General features: G+C 52.7%; 2 protein-coding genes across 3 annotated transcripts in view; one reads left to right on the plus strand and one right to left on the minus strand.

Annotated features, from left to right (window-relative positions):
- The first annotated feature begins 91 nt into the window (after positions 1-91).
- Gdf1 (growth differentiation factor 1) lies at positions 92-1,868 on the plus strand. Its single transcript, XM_046436386.2, has 2 exons — positions 92-413; positions 1,009-1,868. Exons 1-2 carry the CDS (start codon positions 92-94, stop codon positions 1,806-1,808), a joined length of 1,122 nt encoding a protein of 373 aa, XP_046292342.1. The 3' UTR covers positions 1,809-1,868.
- A 273-nt stretch (positions 1,869-2,141) lies between these two features.
- The window catches only part of Upf1 (UPF1 RNA helicase and ATPase), a 35,146-nt gene continuing 14,125 nt past the window's right edge, over positions 2,142-23,162 (minus strand). The window contains exons 3-24 of one of the 2 annotated variants that reach the window (XM_046436873.2): positions 22,604-22,693; positions 20,284-20,451; positions 19,712-19,892; positions 17,770-17,931; positions 16,998-17,115; positions 16,747-16,845; positions 15,937-16,045; positions 15,629-15,788; positions 15,408-15,526; positions 14,701-14,865; positions 14,483-14,597; positions 13,785-13,928; positions 13,197-13,410; positions 10,192-10,309; positions 9,267-9,423; positions 8,112-8,254; positions 7,669-7,843; positions 6,920-7,001; positions 5,375-5,536; positions 5,016-5,233; positions 4,600-4,722; positions 2,142-3,986 (exon numbers count right to left, since the gene is read on the minus strand). In XM_046436873.2, coding sequence (XP_046292829.1) covers positions 4,603-4,722; positions 5,016-5,233; positions 5,375-5,536; positions 6,920-7,001; positions 7,669-7,843; positions 8,112-8,254; positions 9,267-9,423; positions 10,192-10,309; positions 13,197-13,410; positions 13,785-13,928; positions 14,483-14,597; positions 14,701-14,865; positions 15,408-15,526; positions 15,629-15,788; positions 15,937-16,045; positions 16,747-16,845; positions 16,998-17,115; positions 17,770-17,931; positions 19,712-19,892; positions 20,284-20,451; positions 22,604-22,693 — 3,019 coding nt within the window. In that variant the 3' untranslated portion in view covers positions 2,142-3,986; positions 4,600-4,602. The remainder of the gene's footprint in view (positions 3,987-4,599; positions 4,723-5,015; positions 5,234-5,374; positions 5,537-6,919; positions 7,002-7,668; positions 7,844-8,111; positions 8,255-9,266; positions 9,424-10,191; positions 10,310-13,196; positions 13,411-13,784; positions 13,929-14,482; positions 14,598-14,700; positions 14,866-15,407; positions 15,527-15,628; positions 15,789-15,936; positions 16,046-16,746; positions 16,846-16,997; positions 17,116-17,769; positions 17,932-19,711; positions 19,893-20,283; positions 20,452-22,603; positions 22,694-23,162) is intronic. The other variant, XM_046436874.2, reaches the window with a different exon arrangement.

The raw sequence follows: 23,162 nt of genomic DNA on the forward strand, positions 1-23,162 counted from the left end.
TGGGTCCCTCAAGGCACTCCAGCCCCGCCTTCAGACCATAGGTCCAGGGCTACGGCGGACCCTGCCACTCTGGTCATCGCCTGGGAACAAAATGCAGCCACCACGCCGCCGTTTCGGCCACCACCACCTCCTCCTCCTGGTTCTGCTGCTGCCCTCGCCGCCCGTGACCCGCGCCCCAGCGCCCCCGGGCCCTGCTGCCGCCCTACTCCAGGCTCTTGGGCTGCGCGATGGACCCAGGGGAGCCCCCACGCTCCGGCCGGTTCCTCCGGTCATGTGGCGCCTGTTCCGCCACCGCGACCCCCAGGAGACCAGGGCGGGCTGGCGACGGACGCCCTCGGGGGCTACCCTGCGACCGTGCCACGTGGAGGAGCTGGGGGTCGCTGGAAACATCGTGCGCCACATCCCGGATCGTGGTGAGTGGGGCCTGCGTGGGAAGCATGGGTCCGGGAGGCCGAGACTTCCTCCAGCGAGCCTTGAGCGCGGCAGAGCGAGACCAGAGTGACCGCGAGGGCCCCCACGCACCCAGTCCAGCCCACTACAGCCTGGGTCTCCGCACCCCATCCCTCCTAGTCCTCTGCGCGCCTGAGACACCCGCTCTGGCTTCGCGAGGGAGGGCCCCCTTGCCTTGGGCAGCCCCTGGCTTGCAGCCGAAGCCCTGCCCCCACTCCACTTCACACCGTTTGATGCCTTCTTGCAGGTGCCCCCCGCCATGTCCCAGCATCCCTTCCCCAGGGGCCTCAGGCGCTTGCTCATCTCTCTTTGCCTGTGTCCCCCAACTGTAGGGCAGCCTGCCTGCACCCTGCAGGGCCTCTTCCTTGTAGCTAGTGCCCTGCCCCCACTCTGTCACTCCCACCCCGCCGCGTCACACCTTGTGAAGCCTTCCAACAGATGGTGCGCCCCCAGCCCCAAGCTCTCACCTTCTTCCCTGTCCCCAACTGAGATCCTTTGTGTGGCAGGCCGGGCACCAGGCGGGGACGCTGCCTAAGCCAAGCTTTCTCATCTCTCCAGGTGCACCCACCCGGATCCCAGAGCCGGTCTCGGCCTTAGGGCTGTGCCCTGAGTGGACCGTCGTCTTCGACCTGTCGGCAGTGGAACCCGCCGAGCGCCCAACGCTCGCCCGCCTGGAGCTGCGCTTCGCGGAGGTGGGGACAGAGGCGGCAGCCCCCTCGGGCCGCTGGGAGCTGAGCGTGGCGCTGGCGGGCGAGGAGGCTGGCGCAGGCCCCGGGCCGGTCCTGCTCCACCAGGAGGTGCCCGCCCTAGAGCTGCCAGTGCGCGCCGAGCTGCTGGGCATCGCCTGGGCTCCCAACGCCTCGGCGCCGCGCAGCCTCCGCCTGGCGCTGGCGCTGCGCCCCCCGGCGCCAGCCACCTGCGCGCGCCTGGCAGAGGCCTCCCTGCTGCTGGTGACTCTTGACCCGCGCCTGTGCCACCCTCTGGCCCGGCCGCGGCGCGAGGCCGAACCCACGTCGGGCGATGGCCTGGGGGGCGTGTGCCGCGCGCGGCGGCTCTACGTCAGCTTCCGAGAGGTGGGCTGGCACCGCTGGGTCATCGCGCCGCGTGGCTTCCTGGCCAACTACTGTCAGGGCCAGTGCACTCTACCCGCCGCACTGCCGGGACCCGGCGGGCCACCCGCATTGAACCATGCGGTGCTGCGCGCGCTCATGCACGCGGCCGCCCCGGGCGCCGCTGGCCTGCCCTGCTGCGTGCCTGCACGCCTGTCGCCCATCTCTGTGCTCTTCTTCGACAACAGCGACAACGTGGTTCTACGGCACTATGAAGACATGGTGGTGGACGAGTGTGGATGTCGCTGACCAGGGGCGGGCAGGGAAGTTGTGGCACGGACCCAACAATAAAAACCTGGTGGTCTGCTCTGTTGGTCCTTGTCACCTTAGTGGGGAGGAATGGGCCTTTGCTATCTACACGCACCGGGCCACTGGGTGGCGCCACCATCCCAGTCCTCTCTACTGCCCCCAATCTCCAGGGGGGCCACAGGCCCAGATGCTGTGCCAGAGAGGCAAGGGCAGTGGTCTCCCGGAGAACCCTCTGCAGACAGCTGAGCCCTCTTCAAAGCCCTCCCAACCAGCCAGGTCCCCAGTCCAACCAGTGCCCTCCCAACACACCCCTGCAGTTCACTTGGCCCCATGTGAAAGCAAAAACTGTTTAACATTTTATTGGTGACAAAAGAGCTTAAAACAAATTGACCAAAAATCAAGTTACATCGCCTTGGTACAGATGCTCTTCAGTTTGTAAAACTCAAATGCTGCTAGGAAGGTGGAGGACAAAGCAAAGGGCACACAGCAGAGGCAAAGCATTCCAGCCAGAGGCAGGCGGGTTGCAGCTGCCCAGGGCAGCGCAGGGTCATGGCGGGAACCTACCCGAATCTATGCCTCTATGCAGCCTACCAAAAGAAGGGGGACCAAAAGCCCTACAGCAATGGGAATAAATAAGTCCTTGCCAGAAGGTGGCCTGTGCACTCCTGCCGGTCCCACATCAGCCAGAATCTGGAGGCTTTGGGATAAGGGCCTTGGACACCTCGTTGGGAGGGGAAGGCTGGGTGGGGTCACCAGGGCCTGGGCAGGCAGGACATGGTCTTCAGTGAAGTGGTCACCAGGCAGATAGCCACCCCAACCCACGTGGGCAAGGAGCTGGGTGGGGGCAGTTTTCCCAACAACTTCTGGCATTGTAAAACCTGAACCCAGACAGATGCCCCTCCACCAACTGAGGTGACGTGCTCCTCCAAGCCCCTTTAGCACACAGCCAGCTTCTCAGAAACTTCGTTTTTCCGCAAAAGCAGAAACGGCCCCACGTCAGTGAGCTGTGCCAGCAGGTAGAGGGGCTCCAAATCAGGGTGGGTACTCGGCATGTTTACCAGCACGGGGACTGTGTGTGCCTCCCCAGTGACAGGGACAGACCTGCTTGGCTGTTGCCTTCCACTGCATCCTTGGGAAGGACCCTGGGGAAGCAGCCGCTGGACCAGAAACAGCCACCCTTCTGGCCCCTGGCCTTATGGCCAGTCCTGGCTGAGGTCCCCTGGTGGGGCCACGAGCACCTTCCTCACGGAGCAGCTACAGCCCTACGCCAAGTCCGCCGCGCAGGGAGCAGCTGTGCTTCTCAAGAGTCCAGTGGAGCAGGCGGGGCCTCCAGGCCAGGCGAGGCCACTGCTGCACCAACCTGCCACCTGCAGCGAGAAGCCTCTGGAAGCTAAAACTTAAAACAAAAATCCTCCTCGAAACCATGGCACAGGTGTTGATCCCAGTCTCCAGTTGCGCTGGCTTGTATAAACTTCGTTTCTGGAAGCTTCTTGCATCTCCCAGGTCCACCACTAAGATCTTAGAGACAAACTTAGGACAGTGTATTTTTCAGTACTCCTTCGAAAGAATCTTTAAAAAAACAAACAGAAAAACCCAAAACCATATTTTCTTTAAATGAAACCCCTCTTAAAACACAGGCCGCGTGACCTGGGCGGTCTGGGAGCCGATGTGGGCAGAACCCACACTCCTACGGCCCTGCGTGGCCGGCAGCCACCCACAAGGAGCCTGCTCAGGCACAGAAACGCCAAGTTTTTTCCTGCTAAAACGTAGTCCCCTTTCAATAAAAGAAAAAAGAAAGAAAAAAGAACAGAGGAAAGGGCTACTCTGAGATGAGGGTCTTCCTCCCTCCGCCCTGGTCGCAGACCCAGGTGTGGACGCAGCGAGCTGGGCCTCCTCGGCAGCGGGGCTGGACAGGGACTGGCCAGGCGGCTCCTGCGCGGCCGGCCCACCTCCCGCTCTCCCTTCTCCTTCTCCTCGCCGCCGCCGCGTGCCAGCAGGGGGCGCTCGCTCTGTCTCGGCTCCTCTCTCCCTCGGTTGCTCCTCTCCCTCTCCTGTTGCTCACACAGTGGTGCTTCAGTTTTAGCAGTGGAAAACAGGTATCCATTTATTTTTATTTTTTATTACCCAGAATAAGATGCTGATGGACTAAGCCACGTAGCTTAGCTCTTCCGCCGCCACCTGTGGGAGAAGGACAGGGCGAGAGACCCTTAGGGGCAGCATGGGAAGCCAGGATCCTGAGCTGCTGCCCAGATACTTAGGCACCTGGATGATACATGGGTGCCCAGGGACAGGGACTTACAAGGAGTGAGCAAAGTCGAGCGCTAAGGCCAGCAAACCCCGAGCTTTGGCAGCACCCCACTTGTCCAGCACAGACAAGCTGGGGCAAGGGGACCCGGAGCCCACACTCACCCCACTCTGGTCCTATGTTATAGATGAGGAAACTAAAGCCCAGGTATAGGGATGCTCAGCAGAGCCTGGCAGGCGCTCAGAAGGCCCTCTTCAGGCAGCAAGCTGCCATCAGGGTCAGGGCCCACTGTCTTCCCGGCCCAGGCAACTGTGGGCCCCATATCCCTTTCCCTGAGGGGTTCTGGAATTAATTCTCAATGGGGGGACACACGTAGTGCCACTCTGACCCACAGTGGCAGTCACAGGACAAATTGGTCCCTTGGGGGCCAGCATGCATTTCCAGAATTTCCTCAAGAGTCCAGAGCCCCAGTGAAAACCCCCGTACTGGCTCCAGACCCTTTTTCAGGGGAAGGGGCAGGGCTAAGGTCTGCTCAGGGTGACTTGCCTTCTAGTACTGGGACAGCCCCGTCACCCCGCCATGCTGGTACGCCCGTTCTCCCTGGTATGTGGAGTCTTGAGATAGCGCCACATCAATCTGTGATTTAAACTCATCACCAAGGTAACTGTCCTGAAAGACAAGGTCAGGGAATCAGGGAAGTGAGCAAGGTTGGGGAAGCCAAAGGGCATTCACATTTCTGTCCTCAAGGCCAAGTGGCAGGATGACCCACCCAATTATTGCAGCACAGCAACAGGTAACCCAGATGGGGACTGCCAGGCCTGTTGCTTGGGACTCTTCAGGAGAACGGTGTCTGAATGAAATGTTCTAGACTTATGGCCCCATGCTAAGTGCCTCATGTCACGAAGGCGCCATCATTGTTCTTAGAAGGTGCTCAGTCCTAGGGACAGGCATCACAAACTCACCTGGGACAGCTCGGGCTGGGAGAGACCGGGTTGGCTCATTTGGGAGGGCTGGCTCATGGAGATGTAGCCCTGCGTCAGGGCTCCCTGGGAGAAAGGCTGCGAGGCCACATCCTGGCTGGCCTGGCTGTTGGGGAGGTTAGTCTGGCTGGGTCCAGGAAGCCCGAAGCGATTCTTCTGGCGTCCCCCACGACCAGTCTTGCTTTTGGGGGCACCCCGGCCTGAAAGACAAAGTTCAGGTGACCTGAAGGAGGATTAAGCCTCAGAGACAAGCGTAACTCAGCAAAGGCAGCCTGAGGTTTGGCACTGCTCAATCCTGATGCCAACATGCTCTCCCCAGCACACGGCTGCCAGGTGCTCACCTGCCGCTGGCCCATTAGCTTGTCCAAAGTAGCCTGGTGGCGGCATGGGTGGCATAACCAGATTGAAGGGAATAGGAATGTTCATGGCAGCCACGTGGCTGGGGCCAGCGCTGATCATGCCGATCTGGTCGTGGGTCTGAAAGTACATGTTCGAGGGCCGACCTGCAATACAAAGCAGACAGCACATGTCACTCCCAAGTCAATGTCCCCAACAGGCTAGTCTGACCCAGACAGAGTGAGAACCTTTGTCCTGTGGTTTCCTTGCCTGCCCTGGCCTTGCAAGGGTGAGAAATGAAGCCCTCCACCCCCAATTGTGCCTGCCCCCCTGGGGGATCCTGGGAAGTCACCTAGTGAGACTCTAAAAATGGCTGGGCTCAGAGGAACAGTGCTTGTCCAGCATGTGCAAGGCCCTAGGTTTCATCTTAGCGTCAGAAAAAATAATCCTTTTAATAGCAAATTTCACATTCTTACTCTATGTTAAAAGCAAGAAAACACCTTCGTCGGGGGGAAACTCTTGAGTCCTACTTGCTCTGGCTAAAGGCCCTGGTGCACCTCAGGGGCTGGGGAGGCCACAGGGAGGAGGTCTCGCCCTCCAGAGAAAGGGATACAACTGCACGGGGCTGACTCTAAGGCTCAGCACTAATTCAGAGTGAAAACTTTTGAACTCTGTGACACCTGGACATCCTCAGCTATTCGGTGACTTTCCCAGTAAGGGCAATATGGTTTTTTGTCTTTGTTTATTTTGTGGTGCTGGGGATTGAACCCAAGGCCTTGTGAATGTGAGGCAAACACTCTACCAACTGAGCTATATCCCCAGCCCCAGTTAAATGGTTTGTGTTGTTAAAGAACACAATTCATAGTTTGAGCCTCATGGCTAAGAGAATATCAGGCAAGGGAAGGGGCTGGCCACTTTCAAGGACATCTGAGGTTGGTGAGTAGTCACCTCAGGGCCCATCTCTACAGCATAGATGAGGGCAAAGCCAGATGTCTGAAGGCCCCAGCCTCAATTTATAGTGCAAATTAGCACGGGGAGGAGCCGAAGGAGGCAGTGTCTGGGGCAGTTAGGACTGTTCTCAAGCAGCAGGGGCAGGCCTGACCTTACTATACGCAGAGATTCTGCTTAGGAAGCAAGGACACCAAAGAGGCCAGCCAGCTTCCCCCAAAACAGAGCACAGATGTCTCAGGAAGGCAGCAGACCTCAATTAACTACAGGCCATCAAAGGGAGCTGTGGTTACGACCTGCTGGTGAAGGGTGAGCAAAGGGCAGGAGGCAAAGGTCAGAGCTGGCCGAGGGTCAGCAAGGCTGAAACCTAAGGAAGCAAAGCTGAGGGCAGAGCTGCCATGTCTGAAGAAACATCTTGCTTTTAGAAGCCAACAAGGAACAACTATTCAATTTCCGACCAGGGACACTGAAAAAATGCCCCTCATTGACAGGACCGAGGCTTGTGAAGACCACCCAAGAAGCAAGAGTCAAAGCGGAGACTTGGGAATGTCAACATCCTGGCATGGGGACATGGGCTGGATTGGTCCCTGTAGGAGACTCACCCTGGCTGCTCCGGTCATAGACTGATCCTGGGATGATGGCCTCACGGGCATCGTACATGGCTGTTGTCATGAAGCGGGCCCCCTGCAAAGTGGTGGACAGATGAGGAATTTGTCATGTCAACAGAATGCAGAATTCTCCACAGATCTGGTGGCTTAGAAGTGGCAGGTGCTTGAGCTCTTGAGGTTTGCTGACTTCGGTGCCCCAGCTCAGTTTCCTAACTGCAGTGCTCAATGTCCTTGCCTGCTACAGGCCAAATGTGACTCCCAGAGACCACCCAGGACTTAGCAGCCCATGAATCCCAGAGCCAAGCATGCCCTAGAGGGCTCAGGAGACTCCATGTGGGAGCTCAAGCTGGTGCTCCACCTCTCCCCCAGGAGGCCCTCTGGGCGACACACACTGCTCACTGACCTGAGGCACAGCCTCAGCTTACACCTGCCTGATGCCACATCTGCCACCATTCACAGCTACCTTCCCAGGACAGAAGCCAGGAGAAGGAACCCCCAGACCAGTATCTGCCCTCACCCTGCCCTGAGACCCTCTATGCCTGGTGATATGGCCCAGAGAGCTGGGCTCACATGCCCAGAAGAGGTGAGGCCAGGGGTCCCTAACTCCCAACTCGTGGGTTTTGTGTACTTTGTTCCTCTACAGAGTTCTGGTGCCACTAAAACAAGAGATGGGCCAAGTAGACATGTGAACAAGGTGAGAAGCTGGCCCTTCTCCCTAGCCTGCTCTGCCTCTGGATGCTTACCGGGTTGATGGTATTGACAAGCTTCCGGGGCTTGCTAAACTGCATGAGGCTCTCCCGGAGGTTGTTCAGCGGCCCCTCCACCAGCACCTTCTGCTCCTTGTAGTAGTTGAGCAGGTGGTTCCACAGTGGCTGCTTTGACAGGGCCTTTGGGTTGCCCACGATGATGACGCCGTACCTGCAACAAGAATGTGGTGCTGAGGACCTGAGTGGCAGGGCACAACAAGGGCACCCACAAACAAGCCCGAGCTCTGCTGGGTTTGAACCTCAGCCCTAAAGCCCCAAAATATAATTCTGGCTGGACTGAGAAACATAGGCCCCCGACAACCACTAGGACACAGAAACAAAGAAAACTCTTGGTGAGACACGGAGCCCTCTGACCTCTAGCACTAGCCAAGTCCTGTCAGGCAACCTAAGCTGGGCCTGTGCTGCGAGGGCGAGCATACCTTGCTCTGGTCAGAGCCACATTAAGACGTCTGGGGTCGTTTAAAAACCCAATTCCTTGGTGCTCATTTGCCCGCACGCAGGAGAGGATGATGAAGTCCTTCTCACGTCCCTGGAAGGCATCCACACTAGCGATCTCCACCTCCTGAAAGGGGCAGCATTGTCCCATTAGTCAGCAGGCTGCCCCCAGGGACCCCCAAAACCACATGGAACATGTCAAGATACACCATCAAATGCCACTGGTAAGCTAAGGACCAGGCACTGCTCACCATGCCCCTCTCACATCACTCTCTTGACTTTTTTTTTTTTTTGGGGGGGGGAGGGGGGCAGGGTTTCTTGGAACTGAACCCAGGGGTGCTGAGTAACATCCCCACTTTTTTTTTTTTTTTGAGACAAGAGACAAGGTCTAAATCGCCAAAGCCAGCCTCAAACTTCAGGATCCATGCGCCTCAGCCTCCCAAGTCCCTGGGATTACAGGCATGCACCACCACACCCAGCTCTCCTGGCCTTTCCTACTTTTTCTTTTCTTTCTTTTTTTGGTGTGGTGCTGGGGACTGAACTCAGAGCAGTGCACATGCCAGGAAAGCCCTCCACTGTTGAACTACACCCTTGTCCTTTTTATTTTGTTCCCCAATAATAAAAGCATATGTGTGCTCCTGGAAAACCCAAGGAACAGAACAGAAACCACTTGCAATGTCATCCCCCAGATTTTGCATTTGGGGTTACTTCCACATGGAGTTCTACCTGGATGTTAATAAAGGAGCAAATTCTGTGTCCACTACACAGCAGCACCCATTGTTTCCCACTGTTCCCATCTTGGAGTAGTTTCTCAGTTTACTCTGAAAAATGCCCCAAGAAATACACTTTCATGCACACATGGTTCTGACCTTGGAACATACTCCCCATGGCCTAGTGCCTGACCATACAGAACTCCAGCAAGGACACTGGAAATGTTCTATCGGGTGCCCTTCCTGAAAGGCTGGACTGACTCGTGTTTCTGGGCATGTTCTGAACTCTGCTTGTGACAGGCGCCCCTGATGTGGGCAAACTTGGAAGGACAAAAGTCAACATTTACTGTGTGACCCAGAAGGTCAGGCCTGAAACAAACTTCCACTGAGTGTGTGGCCCGTGGCAGAGCATCCTTCAGTGTGACGTACCTGGTAGAGCTTCGTGTGCAGGGAGCCACTGAACTGCATGTACTGCACCAGGTAGGAGCGCTGGCCCTCGTAGGGTGTGATAATGCCAATCTGGTCGGGCTTGGCTCCCGCCTTCAGCAGCTTTGTGGTAATTTTCTCTACGTTGGCAGCTTCCGTCCTGCAAAAATCAGGCTTTCAGTGACAGAGCTGTCCTGTGAGAGCCCCAATCCCAGGTGGAGGCTGTGAGGAGAGGGTGCAGCTACACCTCCAGTGTAACATGAACCTATAGCAACCCAGGGGGCAATGGGTACCACTCTGACAGCTAAGAAAGAGCGTGACACTGAAGGCCCAGCTGGTATCACCTGCCCCAAACCCAGCATGACCTTAGCTGGGCTCCCTCATCTTTACTAAGAAGTCAGAAGAAGTGGAAAAGACTCACACCGCAGGCTTAGAACATGCCCAATAAAAAACAAATATGGCCGTGAACAGTGATGCACGGCTGTAACCCAGCAATTTAGGAGGCTTAAGTAGGAAGATGCTAAGTTCAAGGCTAGCCTGGGCAACTTAGTGAAATCCTTGTATCAGGAAGTAAAAAGGTAGGGCTGGAGTTGTGGCTCAGTGGGAGTGTTCGCCTGGCAGGTGTGAGGCACTGGGCTTGATCCACCACATAAAAATAAATAAAATAAAGGTACTGTGTCCATCTATAACTAAAAAAAAAAAAAAAAAAAGAGTAAAAAGGGTTGGGGACAGAGCTCAGTGGTTAGAGCACCCATGAGGGTTCCATCCCCAGGACGGCAACAAACAAACAAGCAAGCAAATACATTGGAAAGAAGATGGAAATAAAATCTATTGGTAGAGTCTACACAGATGGGGGAAAGGAGAAAAAGTATCAATATCACTCCGCAGATGGCTTCAAAGCCTATGGATGCAGGTATGTCCTGCTTACCTGTTCAGGTAGGATGTGCCTGAGCTGGCGATCTCCTCCTGGCCCTGAGTCACGTAGAAGAACATGGGCTTGTCAGGCTGGGGCCACTGAAAGTCAAACCCCTTTTTCACACGGTCCGCTGACATAAAAAGGAAAGAAAAGAGACATGTCATGTCAGAGAAGAAAAGTCACAGCTGTCTCAAATAAGCCCAGAGAGCAATGGGGACACTGCTCCAGGGTAAAGAACCCAGGTTTGGGGTGCCCTGGCCAGGGTATTTGAGCCAGTCTCCTATCAGGACTGAGCAAGGCCATCAGGCAGAGCTGGCTAGCTGTGCATGTCCTCATTGTCGGTGTTTTCTTGAAGTCCATTCAAGACATGCACCTACACCAGGATATCACAGATATCTGCTTCCTTCCAGAGGTTTTGCTGTCATCTCACAAGACCCATAAATCCATGATTGACTTCTATGTGACTGTTGAGCTTCACTGTCACTGATCTGGGCCTCTGGACAGGCACCTCTGCCTCTGGACCCCTTCCTGAGTCTGATATTGCCCTGGTGCCTACAGCGGCAGTACTCCAATACCTCACAGTGGGCACTCTCACTGTCCTTGAGTTCTTCAAGATGGCATGACTGTCCCTGGCCCTGTGCATTTCCTTATACTTTTAAGGTCAGCCAGTCAACTTGCATGTTCTAACTCCCTGGAACCATCACCAGTGTGAGAAAAGCAGTGTTGCTACACAGCTAGACTAACAGTGACCAAGGCAGATGGCCACTGAGGACATACTGTATAAGACCTTTTATGTCGAGGTGAAAATAAAGTATACCCCTTCCATCTAGTCAAAGTGAGGAGAGGGGCCAGCTGGGTGAGACTTGGGGGCCCAGGAGCCCAGGGACTACTGGCAAACGCTTAGCCGCACATATCCACAGCCAGGAGCTTGCACATGTAATCACAGCCCTCAGCAGCTGGTGTGGACTGGCTCCAGTCCTGCCTTGGATAGTGGCCACTCTCAGGGATGAAGGCAGCTTCTGGGAGCTGGTGAGGTTCTGTCTCAGGGTTTGGCTACTGGTTATGCAGGTGTGTTCACTTAATGAACCTCACTGAGCTGGGCACTCATGAGATAGGCACAATAAGTTTACTAATAAGTTCAATAAGTTTAATAAAAGTAACTCACTGGGTACAAACTAAGTGTAGGGAGGAAGCAACAAACAGTGTCCTCCCAAGTTGCTAATGTCCTGGGGATAGCCAAGGAGGCAAGAGTGGGGCTGGCAAGGGTCTAAGCTAGCACAGAGGCACTCAACTCAGACACCTCAGAGGGCCACAGGTGAGGTCTTCCTGGCTTCATGTTTGCTAGCCTGGCCATGTAATGGCACAGCACCATTCCAAGAGTCATGGTGACAGTGGCAACAATTGCCAGGACATATACCATCCATTTGGGAGCAGTGTGGCGTAAACTCTGAGCTTGTGTCCTCATGTCTAAGTGGAGCTAAACACAGACATGACAGGTTGTGAGGCTCTCAAATGCTGCTTTTAACAGGACCCCTTAGAGTTCTTAAAAAGTCGAGAGGCTTTTGTTTATGTGGGTCACTATATTTTAAAACAAACATGTATTAATCCCTTTTAAAAGAAACCCATTATGTGTCACCAAAAAATTTTTTTATGAAAATATACATTTCAAAATGAGTTGAGTGAGAATGGTCTTGTTTTCGAATTTGTAAGTCACTGTACTGTGGCTTAATGGAAGACAGCTGGGCCCCAGACCTGCTTTTGCGCCAGACTCTTGTGATATGCTCAAGAATGCAAGGAAAGCCAGGCTTAGAGTCACATGAGTTAAAAGCAGGGAAAGTTTTTATGATCATTCTGGATAACCATGGCTCTCCATCCCTGATACCACATCAAAGCTGCAAGAGCCAGTTCCCCTGCAAGCCAGTTATGCCCATCCCTGGCTATCCTCACACTATGGGGTCTTTGGCCTCTGCATGACCTTTTGGTTATTTGGGAAATATGTCTTCAGTCCATGCTGGTTATTTGGGAAATAACTATTCCCTGAGTCATGAAGAGTTCCAAAATTCACATATTTCATGGACAAGAGAAGGGCACTCCATTTGTCACCACCACAGATCTCATCAGAAAAGTTCTACACTAGGCACTGGCACAACCCCAAGCCCAATGACAAGTTTTCCAAAATTCTACTTTCACTTGAATCCTCAGATTTTTATCACCGGTGACAAGCACTGCTAGTTGTTTTCCTTGAAACCCTAACAAGTTTGCTTGGACCATTTTCAGGAAAATATCTATCCAGTGCCCCAGTGTGAACAATCGGCATGTATCTACAAGTGCCTCCCTGTCAGTACCTCCCACACCTACCAGGTCTCACAAGCACTTCCATTCTGTCACACTGAAGATATAAGGCAGCACACTCACTCAAGGCATTCTTTACTGACACTGTGTGGCAGTGACACCAAGGGTCTGGCATAATTGGGCAGTCACATCCCAGTCAATCATCATGAGTGTGAGTGTTGGGACAGTGGAAAGGGCAGATATTGTCTCTGCTAGTATCAGAGTAATTGTGACGTCAGGAAGCCTGCAGGTCTCTGGACTCCACAGCCTGGAGCCGTTTTGGGGTTCTGGGCTTTGAGAACCATGCACTCTGGCTCTGATAATTTTCATAAAGCACTTAACATGCCTCCCAGCATAAAGCAAGGTTAGCACCCAAATTCTTGTCCCTACTGCTGAATATGAAGCTGCGTAAGCCCTGGTCTGAATTCCCAGGAAGTAACTCTGAATTCCCAAGCCCACACCCTGGGGAGCCCCACACTCCAGAGCAGTTGTTCAGTCCCTCTGACCACCACACTGCCCACATGAGGAGCCCTGCCAAGACCTCACACAAAGTACCCTGTTGACAGAGGTGGCTATGCAAAGCCCCGTAGGGAGAAACTGAAAGGCAGGTTCCCTCTCCTCAAGCCACCACATTCCCTTGTATCCACTTCTCTCCCAAAGCCCCTGCCCCAGGCAGAGCCTACTACCTGCAGTGACGCCGTTTTGGAGAGAGCCCTCATAAAAGATGTTGGATGGGAAGGCACTAAGTGCGGGGTGCATCCGGTATTGGACTTGCAGGCGGATGGGACGGATTCCCAGCACCACCAGGCGCTCAAAGAGTGACTGTGACAGCCCGGCTTTGGCCGCTTTCTTGCACATCACCACTGGGCCCAGCTGGCAGTGGTCACCCACGAGGATCAGCTGTAGTGAGAGAGGCCACACAAATTGAAATCTCAACCATGAAATGGTCTAAACGCCACTAGCAGAGGTCTAAGGGGCCCCAGGTCCATGTACAATCACCCAGCCTTTCAAATTCAAAAGGAAAAACATTTGGTAGGAAAACTGCTCAGCACATTCTGTGACACCCAGAGCACAAGATTACAACACTCAGGTCCTGGTGCACAGGGCCTCTGAGCACGGTGGGCACAGGCAACAGCCCCATGGGTCTACACCTTAAACACTCTCAAAGGGCCTCTATGTATTTATTTCTTCTTCAGTGCTCTACCCAGCATCATGTTTTTAGAAAACAAATCTTGGGTTTCAAATAAGACTGCAGTGGAGGCGAGGTACCCCACCTGCTTGGCTCCAAGGACCACGGGCACCATGCACTCTGGCTCAGTGGCTTGGGTGCTCTCGTCGATTAAGATGGAGCGGAACTGCATCTTCGCAAGCCTCGGGTCACCAGCACCCACACAGGTGCAGCAGATGACATCCGCATTCTGAGAAAGGGGTACAGAGGCAACAGGAAAACTACATGGTCAATACTACAGCCCTGGGAAAGGAGGCAGGCAGGATGGGTACAAAATATGTTCTGTTCCAAGCCCTCTCTGACAATTACTTAAATAAGCTGCCCCTCCTTCCCACATTATATCTCCTATCCAGGTTTCCATGACTAGCAAAATGATCAAAACAGTTGTACTCTGTTGGAGGAGACCTTTCCAAGTAGACACAGCTCCATGTCTCATGACAGCCTCTAAGGGGCAGTGCTGAGCTGGTAAAACCCCAGACTAGGACTGACACTACTTTTGGTAGGTTCATTTGTTGTAAGAATATGTTCCAGGGGCTGGGGTTGTGGCTCAGCAGTATAGCACTTGCCTTGCACATTCAGGGCCCTGGGTTTGCTCTTCAGTACCAATTAAAATAAATAAATAAAATAACCACCCCACAGGTGCCATCATAGGCTTCACAGATTGGTCTTTTGGCCCAAAAGAACAAAACAGAAGCCCACTTTCACAGACTGTTCCCAGCCAGCAGCACCCAGCCAGGAGCTCACCATGAGCAGCTCTCTCTCAGCCGTGCGTTTCAGGGCCCGGTACCGCTTCTCATCCGCAGAAGAGAGTTCCCCTGTCTCATCCTTCAGCTGCTGTAGCTTCTGCAGCTCTGGCATGCTGCAATCACACACCAGGTTAGCGGGCACGCAGGAGATCTGTATGTGCCAGCAGTATGTGCGAGGGCCCAGTGAGGGGCCCACAGAGCTAGCCTGACACCCACCTGTCCATGTTCCTGATTTGGTTGTGCAGCGCCAAGAAGGACACTGGGGAGTCAATGGCCTCGCGACTCTTGGCACAGAGGCGCACAACTTTCAGCCCTGTCTGGTGGATCTTCTCCGTCAGTTGATCCACAGCTATGTTACTCGGAGCACAGACAAGTACAGGCCTGGAACAAGATGTGAACATCTCAGTTTTTGCCCAGAGGAAATTCAGTGAATGTTAATGAGCCAAGACCATTGCTTTTAACAGGCAGTGCAGCCAGCTCTGGATCTATGGCTCCAAGCTGGAACGACACATACGGAAGGAGTTACAACCCCAGCAGTAAGAGCTACTTGCTTCCCACCCAGCTTTCAGAGTTCTAACTCATGAGAAGTAACACTCGTGACTAAATTCTGCATCCTCATCCTCCTGTCCATATATATTCTCTGGAACCTTCAGAGTTCTCAGAAGCACAAAGGCACAACAAAGCCCATGACACACTGACCAACACTGTGTTTACGATGGCAGCGGGCCTTGTTATTCAAAAATAATTGTACAGGTCAGATCGAGTACAACTCATAGCAAGTGCAGAATGCCAAGCTGCACAGGGTCACCTCATAATCTGGGCCTGAGGACACAACTGCATCCAAAGTTCTCAGCACACAAAACTCCCCATTCCTACCACCCAAACCCTCCATGTCTCACCCACAGGCTGTGCAGAGAGCCTACCCATTGCCTTGCCGAGCCAGGTGGTAAACAATAGTGGCTGATGTCACCGTCTTCCCTGTGCCTGGAGGGCCCTGGATCAGACTCAGCGGTCTCTGCAATACAGTCTTCACGGCATAAACCTTCAAGTACAGGCACCAGCAGTTAGGAGCAGCAGTCACCCAGCAACCCTCCCAACAGGCCATGCAAGGTGGCCCTGCGTGTCCCCATGGACCTGCAAGAACCTGAGAGTGGTTGAGGTCAGGGAGCCCTTGTGCTGTGAAGCGCTTCGGCAGCTGGCACTTGATGATCACATCCTCCACCTCATGGCCAAGCAACTTGTGGTAGATGTAGCCCGACACGGAGGTCTCATCCACAGCAAATGTTTTTAGCGCACTCTGCATCCTGCAGGGAAAGCACAGGGTCAACCAAATGCAGCTGTGAACCACATCCCTGGCCACGGTGACAAAGACAATTTACAGAGATACTGAAGGTGGCAGGTGGGTGTTTGCAAATCAGACAGCAGCAGCAACCTGCAGGAGGGTGGACGTACCTATCAAATGAGGTTGACTTCCACACAAAATCCACCTGGAAATTATGAGTCACCTCCACGGGTGCTCCCACACTGCTACGGAGTTCAATGGCGATCTCATCGCCATAATCTGGGTGCTGAGTTAAGTTTGCTTTCTTGTCCAAAGTCTAGTTTCCCCTTCCTAGGAGACCTCAGTTGTTGGTCTTTTTCTTTTTTAAATATTAATTTTTTTTAGTTATAGTTGGACACAATACCTTTATTCCATTCATTTATTTTTATGTGGTGCTGAGGATTGAACCCAGGGCCCTGGGTATGCTAGGCGAGTGCTCTACCGCTGAGCCACAATCCCAGTCCAGCTGTTGGGTCTTTAAATATTACTTACTTGGTTACTTAGGAGAGCCCTCCTCTGCACCGAATGCTGAAAACATGCAGAACCAACACACAATCAGAGAGATCAGAGTTCTCATTTACAGCCTTTGCCTTTGAGAGCCCATGTTCACTTGCTGGTGCAGGCTGTGCACACACTGTGTGTTCTCTCTCTCTCATACACACACACACACACACACACACACACACACACGAACAGGTGGGGAGGGGCCGGCTTCTGGCCAAGGCATAGGTGCCACAACTGTGGATGCCCTATTTGAGTGGAGGGGAAATAACCATCCACCTTACCCAGCCAAGGTTAAGAGATTATGGTTTTCCTAAGGGCAACAAAGAGTTATACCAACCAGCACCTACCACTCTGCACAGCTGTGCCCATCAAACCCATGACCCCACAACCATCTTTTCCCAGCCTGGTTGGCCCAGCCCCCAGTACATAAAGGATACTATCAGGGACCTTGATGACGTGGCCGATCCCTTTCCAAAGGGGTGCAAGGTCCCCTTTGTACCGCAGACATATCTCATCTCCCTGCATGAGTCGCATGTCTTGTGGTGAAAGAGACAGCAAGAGAGTTAGTGTTTTTAACATATGTCGTGGCTTCCACCATGAAGAGTTCAAATCAAGGGACACTTTACAAGGGTGAAACTAGGAATTTTATGCTACTTATGGTCACAAATATTTTAAAACTTAAAATCACCTCTTAACCAAATTATGACTAAATCCTCATTACCAGAGTCAGTCTTGGGCAAAGTGAAGTAGGCGATTCTCTTCTTGTTAAGGCCCAGGTCCCACCTGACCGTGATGTTATCTTGAGTCTGAACACATGGAAAATAAAAGCCCGGTTAGCCTGCACACAGACATGGGCCTGGACACCACGTGTCTGGCTTGCCCTGAGGCTGTAAACCTCCACAAAGGCCATGCCAGTGGCTGCACACTGTGACTCCTGGGTGCAGAATGACACCCACAGGCCTGAAACTCCATCAAGGGCACATCTGGGAGAGAAGCAATCAGGAACCCCCAGAACCCATAGAAGGTGACCCGTCAGCAGACTCTGCAGCAAACAACAGGAGGGTCCAACACAATGTTCACTCCAGAGGAGGCTTCTTCCTGGCCGTGGGCTGTGAGAACTGGCTACAGGAGGGAGAGAAGAGAGGCCGACTGCCATGCAGGAGGGTTCCCGTTTCGTGGTCACGTTCTTTGTAGTGACCTGGCACAAGGCCTAACTCTCGTCGCTGTAAGCAAAGCTGTAAACCAGACTGCAAGGTATTTTGTGGGTTTTAAAACAAAACACTCAGGCTGGTGTTTACTCCGATGACTGGGCACTGACTCCTCATCACTCGAATGTGGCCTCGGATCTGCGTTTCTGTCCAGCTCTGCAGCCTAGAGAGGAAAGCACCCTCCCCACCTTAGGAGAGATGCTTTGTTAAAGGAGAACCAGAGCACCTCGAGCCCTGCACACACCACATCACCTGCGACTCTTTCAGTTTCTTATCATAGTCAGCCTCCAGCTTGACCAGGGGGCCAAAGATGTTCTGGTACTGGTAGGCATCTTCGTACCGCAGGAGGACATGCTGCGGCTCCTCATCCACTCCCGGCTTCTCCAGGTCCTCCAAGGTGGCTGAAGGGTTTTCCTACAAGATGAGAAAAGCAAGTGCTCGGCCCATTTCCACCCACAAGCAAATAAGCATGAGTTCAGAGGGCACCCAAGGGACAGAGCACAAGTCCTACACCTCAGTATGGGTCCATTTTAGGTAGAGAGGTGACTGATGTTTTCTTTAGGTAGTGAGTGGTCTCCATCCCACAAGGAGCGCCCTGGTAACAGGAACTCCATGCTGCTATGCCCTGCCAGCCTAGGACGTGCCTGTGCCTCAGCTGCTACTCCTAACCCACAGAGTGCTCCCAAGTGAATCTGCCTACAGAGCCCCAGGTGCACAGCCTGACATACAGATCTATAACATAGAGGTTTTGGACCTGGCTGTCTTCTCCAAGAATGCCCAGCAGCAAAGAACAGTAAGGCCTCTTCCTGCCTGTGTGAAGCCCATTGGCTTCGGTCTGTGGTCACAGCAGAAGAGGCCCATCTCATATGTCCTGCTACCTCTGAGCTGAACCAATGTGGTTCTGCAGCTCTTCCCCCGGTGTTCTTAGGGAGCTCTGCACTGACAGACAAAATGGTACCTGGGAACAGTGAAGTACTTTGACAATCTGAAAACTGAAACTGAAAGGTGCTAAGCTAGACAATGCCTGAAAAAACAGGATCCTACTGCTGGGCAAACTAGAGAAGCCAAGGCATAAGAATGGCCAGCTTAAGGCCAATCTTGGTAATTCAGCACAACCTCTCAAAAAAACTAAAAAGGGCCGGGGATATAGCTTGGAGGTAAAGCACTTGCCTAGCCTGTGCAAGGCCCTGGGTACCTCAATAAAAAGATCCTTTTTAAGATTTCTGGTTGAATGGGTGCTAAATTAAAATTTCTAACTCAGTTAGAGCTAACTTTATCACAAAGTCCTAAAGAGCCAGAGCAAGAGAAGGGTTTCCTTGGAGAAACAGGTGGGTATAGGGGGTGTTTTACCATGAGTCTGCAGTCAGAGCAAGAACCCCATTATCTGGCTTCTCTCCTTCACATCTACCTGTACTGACCTTCTTATAAGACAGACAGCTGCTCCCCTGGTTTTAAATGGCATCCACAGTCTTCCCTATTGCTCAGTCTGGGCCCTCCAAGTAAGTATGCCAAAGCTGGTCCCCAAACTTTTCCCTCCTATCCCCCACCAAAACTTTGCCTAAATGGTGGCCTGTGCTGCACTCTGTTTCACATCAAGCCAGCCATACACAGGGACTCACTGGCCTTAACCACTCCCAGCAAGAATACAGTTTCCAGCCAGGAGTGGTGGCGCACGCCTGTAATCCCATTAGCTTAGGAGGCTGAGGCAGGAGGATCACGAGTTCAAAGCCAGCCTCAGCAGAGGTTAGGTGCTAAGCAACTCAATGAGACCCTGTCTCTAAATTAAATACAAAATTTGGCTGGGGATGTGGTTCAGTGGTTGAGTGTCCCTGAGTTTGATCCCTGGTACTCCCCCACCACCAAAAACAAAACAAAACCAAACAAAAAACCCAGATTTCAACAGTCAGAACTTCCCTTCCCAGAGCTAGGTCTCCTGGGTCAGGAAAGTCAGGATAAGCTGCTGATGATAGATGGCCCTAAACATCGTGAGTTGCCCACCAGGAACGTACAGGTGCTATAGGAACCCCTCTGGCTTGCAGGTGCCCCCACGCCACTGCAGATCATGCTTCCATTCCTTCCAGAATCTCAGGTGGTCTCATTTGGTCAGCTGTTTCTGAAGACACTCCATCTACTCCTGTGCAGCCAGAAGCTGGCACTGCAGGTCAGAGGGTTAGCTTTACATTGAGACACTCACCTTCCAGAGCTCCTCTAGCTTGTTGATCTGCTGGGCCGTGATCTGCCGGGCCCGAAGCTGTTCCTGCTCAGAGGGGATCTTGACCAGCCAGGAAAGGAAGCATCGGTCCTGGATCAGGGGCTGCCACTGCGAGCTGTCCCAGTTGATGTCCTTGAGGCTGCTCTGGCTTGCACACGGTTGCCTGCAAAATCCCCGAGGGGGGGAGGTGTAGAAGAGCCCACCTTTAGGACCAACCCCACCCACTCCAGGGATGACCTGACACCCAAAAAGGGATTTCCCTGTTTACTATGTGATCACATTACCTTTAAATTGTTAGTAATAAATTGCATCTCCCTGCACACTTGAGCTCTGAACTCTTAAAACTCAGAACAGACTTTGTTTTCACAGAATTGTTTTTATGATTTAACCAGAACACACCCCAAAAGAGTTACTCAACATTCCCAATTCTCTAACCAGCCCCAGCCCCCCAAAGTTCTCATACCCTGCCAGTCAGCAAAAAACATTTTTAAAGCACAGTACCATTGGGTCAGAGCCCTGGCTATGGCGGAGGGCCAACCACAGTGGCCCCTCACCTGCACAGCAGCACGACAACTGAGTCGGCCTTGGCGGGAATGAAGCCGAGAAGGAAGACATTGCGACAGCCACAGTTGTAACACTCCAGGACCGTCTCCCCCAGGGGCCCGTCCTTATGCAGAGTCACCTCTTTGCATTTTGCCCTCACGAGGTGATTTACAATGTGGCTGAAACCAGGAAATGATAAATAGTTAACACCCAAACTTTAGCTTTTCACCACTTCCAATTTTCAGGCCCCTGTTAAAAGTTCCGGTACCGTTCATGGTCCATTAGCAGAGGCGGTCACACCTCATCCATCTGGTGTCCCCTGGGAGCAGCCCTCCCCTGATCTGGCTCCCACTGAGCACAAAAATCATCCCTAACTTCAACCACTTTTAAAGAAAACTTCCTTAACACATTTCACGTAGTTCCTGCATTTTTTCCTCCCCAATTCCTGCTTTCTTAAACCCAACACATCAGCATCAGGCCTATCACTGGGGTAGAGGCTACTGTTAGGACAGTGGATGGGCCTGTAGGAGACCCCACTGCTCTAGCCTCACTTCTGTCTTCTACTGAAAGTCACTTCTCAGAGCCCCTGTTCCTACTTCCTGGAGCAATGGCCCCTAAATTTGTTGCAGATCAGGAAATATGATAACTGAACATATTAGAAACCAGATAGTTTAAACAAAACAAAAAAACACCCAAAACCCCCAAAACCTGAGTGGGGCTCAGGATAGCCCTCCTAGCTCACCTAAACAGTGGCCTGCACTTCACTCGGCCCCTGCTAAGTCACCACATACAGACACACAATGGCCTCATCTAGTTGCAGGAGGCCCCCCAGTGCGCCTGTACACTGTTCTGATTCAGGTTCTCCCAGCATTTCCACTGCTCTGAGCCTTCCTCCTGACTGCTGCAGGCAGGTCATAAGAGCTGAGCATGCAGCCAGCCTCCAGGTCTTCCTTGCTATGCTTCCTCTCTCCAGAACGCTCCCCTACTTTCTCCATTCCACCAGAAGCTTTAACTCAAATGCCAACCTTCTTACCCTCTCTAGGTGCCACCAAACTCTTCAGGTTATCTAACCAACTCCAGTCACTCTGGCATCCCAGAAGCTCCCAAATCTTCCCTGGAGCAGCCACCACTAGACAATTAACCAGAAACAGTGATGTCCTGTAGCCTTTCCTGGGCCTTCTTCATCCTATGGCATTCAAAGCTCTCTGAAGATAAATGACTACCCCATCATTTCTGGCCAGGACTCACACAGAACACGCAATGGTGGTTGGCTTCTTTTTTTCTTGGAGGCCCTATGCTTGCTTCCCTGTTCTTGGCTGTGCTGGCTGGAAGCAGGGGTTGCCAGCTAAGAAAAGTTTTATTTAATTGCTTTTCCTGCATGAGAGGAACTCATGCCAACAGAGTAACACTCGAATTATTCACAATACTCTGAAAAAGGGACATGAATGTCTTAGATAATCTGAAGACCATTCCTTGCCATGCTCAGAACACCACACAGTGAGTCACTAACTCAGAGATAACATGAGATCTGATCTTTCTGTCCACATCCCTGTTGCTGATATGGGAAGTGTCAGGTCTCTGTAAAAATAAGCTTGCCTACAAGCTTTGGTCACTGTCTCCAAAATGTGATTCTCAGAAAAAGATCCCACTGCCTAGCTGGCACTGGGAGCACTGCCTCACCAGACTTTGCTCCATTTCTTGGCAGCAGTGGAGTGAGCCCTGGGCTATCCCCACCAGCATGGAGACCCAGAACATGGGCAAGATCTTAGACTCTCCTGAAACTCAGCGCCAGGAGGATGCTCATCCTATCCCAAACACAAAACAAGGGACCCAGTCACAGCTGCTGCTGATCAACAGCAGGAAGGGAAGCCCAGCGCTGACGGTCAAGTGAACTTAATTTAATCCGATGATTCAGGATCTGGCCCGAATTAGCCTCAGGACTGCTCAGATGAGCCAGGGCCAGAGTGAGCCTTCTCAGGAACCAGCTCCTCTGGTTGCCCGTGACCGCCCTGGGAACAGCCTCCCAGTAAGGAAGACCAACAGGCGTGCCAGCGGCTCATCTTGCAGAAACAGAGAAATAAAAACTGGGAATGAAAATTAAGCCAACCCTACTTGCATAATAAAAAGAACCACAGAGAATAAATCAAGGGTAAATACATTAAGGCATTCACACACTACCATCTGTTTCAAGTTAAACCAGTCACAGAGGAGGAAAAAAACCAGGTTTGTTAGCGTGATTTTATATTGCGCTTCGCTTCAACATTTCCATAATTTACACACAAATCTGAGCACACCACTGATTAAAGACACATGCACGGTTTGATTATCTACCTGCCAGAAGTATTTCCACGGCCGTTACAGAACCACTTCTTGCTGGTATTACAGTAAACCACGCAAGCAGGATCGTGTATTCCGCAGTAACTAAAAGAGTCCAAACATCAACAGTTAAAGCTGGAAGGGTGTTCTCTGGTTTTAATTTGGCAGGATGTAAAATTCCTTCCTCTTACAACATTTTTAAGTTTTTCATTAAGCACACACTCAAACCCAGCCTAGCAAGAAAGTCACTCAGGTTAAATGCAGGCTTCACAAACCTGAGATCACATGGAAGAGCCAGGTGAGCTTGGCCACTCTGGGATTGGGGGGGGGGGGGGGGGCACCCAGACCAGCTGTAGAGCCACTTCCAGGTGAGAAGTGCTTGCTTCTAGATCCTCCCTTTTGTCCTAAAGTTTCAGGAATCCCAACTAGTGCAACGCTGTGGGCAGTGAGCTGCAGGCTCCGGCAGAGGGCAGTGTGCTCCCAGGGAACTGGGCACAGACCCTGAGGTGGAGGGCCTTTCTGAGCCTGGCAGCAGATGGAAGCTCACGCAAGGAGCACTTAAAAGGACCCCGCT

This window comes from Marmota monax, unplaced genomic scaffold, assembly GCF_021218885.2.
Source record: "Marmota monax isolate L192 unplaced genomic scaffold, Marmota_monax_Labrador192_F-V1.1 WCK01_AAM20220418_F8-fsc00021, whole genome shotgun sequence".
Classification (NCBI taxonomy): domain Eukaryota; kingdom Metazoa; phylum Chordata; class Mammalia; order Rodentia; family Sciuridae; genus Marmota; species Marmota monax.